This window comes from Pteropus vampyrus, unplaced genomic scaffold, assembly GCF_000151845.1.
Source record: "Pteropus vampyrus isolate Shadow unplaced genomic scaffold, Pvam_2.0 Scaffold14, whole genome shotgun sequence".
Classification (NCBI taxonomy): domain Eukaryota; kingdom Metazoa; phylum Chordata; class Mammalia; order Chiroptera; family Pteropodidae; genus Pteropus; species Pteropus vampyrus.
In genome coordinates, this window is record NW_011888795.1 from 611,022 (window position 1) to 613,619 (window position 2,598).

At 28.9% G+C, this 2,598-nt stretch overlaps 1 protein-coding gene across 2 annotated transcripts in view; it reads left to right on the forward strand.

Moving 5' to 3' along the window:
- The window catches only part of PPP1R2 (protein phosphatase 1 regulatory inhibitor subunit 2), a 22,742-nt gene that overhangs the window by 16,856 nt on the left and 3,288 nt on the right, over nucleotides 1–2,598 (forward strand). For both annotated transcript variants that reach the window (XM_011381220.2, XM_011381228.2), the window contains exon 5: nucleotides 2,039–2,209. In XM_011381220.2, the coding sequence (XP_011379522.1) occupies nucleotides 2,039–2,209 (171 nt within the window). The remainder of the gene's footprint in view (nucleotides 1–2,038; nucleotides 2,210–2,598) is intronic.

The following is a 2,598-nucleotide window of genomic DNA, read 5'->3' on the forward strand; positions in this document are numbered from 1 at the left end:
CACCTAGGAACAAGAAACTGCAAATTAAAATAGTGTCATGGTACCTTTCAGATCAATAAAGATTAAAAAGAATGACTATTTCTCTTTTGATGTGAATGTAGTAGAGAAATAGGTTATTCATATATAATTAGTAGGCATGAAAAATGGTTTGGCTTTTCTGGAGTGCATTATGGCAATATGTGAGCCAAAAATTTTTTAAAAAATGTATCTTTAGATCTAGCAATTCAGATTCCTAGGATTTATTCCAATGCTTTTAAACTCTTTTGACCAAGTCCCACTCAATATATGTATACATAAAATTACAAAAATAAAAGTTTCATAAAAGAGTACTCACCTTTGCTATATGTGATGTATTTCAGTTTATTCTGTTTTACTTCATTTTTAAAAACATGCTGGTTGTGACTCACTAAAGGGTCATGAGGCACACTTTGAAAAAACACTAGTTAGTATTGAGAAAGTAATAAATGTACAAAAATATGTGTATTACATCCTAAAAACATTGAAAATACAAAGGGGGGAATCTGAAACCTTTAACTAAGAATGGGGGATTAAATTATAACTCAGTACTTTATAACCATTTTAAAATTATATAAATGTGCTACGTACATGGCAGAATTTTACTGTCTTTATATACTTTATTGTCTAAACTCAGTCATTTTAAGATTGAAAGAAAGATCAGTATTATAGTTTCATCAGACAATAGACATAAACTGAAACTTCACTGGACACACAGACTTAGGGTCATCCTAACTATATAATAAGTGAAAAAAACACCATATATTACTAATATATGTTTTGTTTTTATAAAAAATATATTTTTAGAAAAGTCATCATAAAATATTAATGGTAATTTCTGAGTGAGGAAATTAAGAGTGATTTTTTTTAAGTGTCTACTATGAACTTCTCTTACTCTGTAATGAGAAAAAGTATTACCTTTTTAGTAAATTTATCTGGTATTGGAGGCAATTAGAACCATTTTTTTGTTGTTTTTTAATATTGGCTTGCACAGCAACTGAATACTTGAAAGGCATAACTAAAAATTTAGTTATGAGGATTTGGCCCTTTAATTGGTCTCTCTTTTTTAATTTCACATCTCTTAATACAGAACTCTCAAAAAGTAAAATAAACCACAAAGTAATTTTATAAGTAGAGAAGAAGAAAGATGCCTGGCAAGATATTGGTATTTTGAAACAAATGTTTTGGGATGTCGACATGGATATTGGTCTCAGAACTTTCCTGAAAAATGATTAATGAGTAGTGATCTGAACTGTAAATGCTTGTTTTTAAAATATAAATAAGTACAGATAATGATAAAAACAGCAGAATAAGAGGATATTGAGAACATACTTTGAATAGCCTTATTCTGAGAGATTTGTATTTTTCTATGCTTTTTTGGCATTAAGATATTTTTATGAATACCATAATAAAACTGATGAATGAGTTTTATTGCTCTTATTTGAAAAAACAGGTAGCAATTTTATATCAGTCCCCTTTTTTTATTTTTAATTTACTGGTCTAAGAAATTTTAAAATCTTATAATTATTTCTTTATAAGCAGTTGATCTTTAAAATGCCATTAATAAAATGTGATCAGATGTGTTGATTTGCTGCTAGTTCAGTGTTTCTATGGTGAAGACTATAAATGAAAGAATAGTCTAGAATCACTTTACTATTCCTTATAACACATTTTTCTTAAAATTGTTCTGGGAGTGAGGTTATGTTTTTAGCCAGCAATGTTTTAAATCATAGCAATGTCTGAATGAAGCATAAGACTTTTTAAAGGTATTTTTCTTAATTATAAAAATAGATAACTTGAAAATACTAAAATTACTCTATGGTCCTTGATCCAGAATTAACCATTGTTAATTATTACAACTACTCAACTCTGCCATTGAGAACAAAAGCAACCTTAAGCATTACAAAAGCAAATGAGCGATGCTATGTTCCAGTAATACTTTACTTACCAACAGGCAGAGGCTGTAGTTTGCCAGTCCTTGAGCTAAAGACTTCCTAAACCTATTTTTTTGTGTGTTGTACAGAAAAAAAGCGACAGTTTGAAATGAAAAGGAAGCTTCACTACAATGAAGGACTGAATATTAAATTAGCTAGGCAATTAATTTCAAAAGACCTACATGAGGAGGACGAAGATGATGAAGAAATGTCAGAGACTGCAGCTGGAGAAAGCATGAATGTGGAAGAATCAAATCAAGGTTAGATGTTTCAGAAACATCATTGAGACTCTTGTAGTCCTTTGTGCCTGAATAACATACTTTATTTTGCTTTAAACTTTTGAAGAACCTCAAAATATTTTGCTGAGTTTTGCTTATGCCAAAAGTTTCTAAAATTTCAGTCCCTGTGGCCAATTTCAAAATAATGTTTTTTATGCTTAGAGTTGATTTAAGATTGTATATGTTTTATGACTTTTTTTTTAAATTTATTTGGGTTTAAACAATGATGTTTGTCTTCTTATTAAGCTATATTTTGTTTTTCATGTTTTAGACCCTGTTTTACCTGTCATAATCTAACTTAAGGTTTAAACTTTTTTAAGGAACCATGTTTTTAATATGGAAGATTTCTTTTAACATCCCTTCAAGTACAA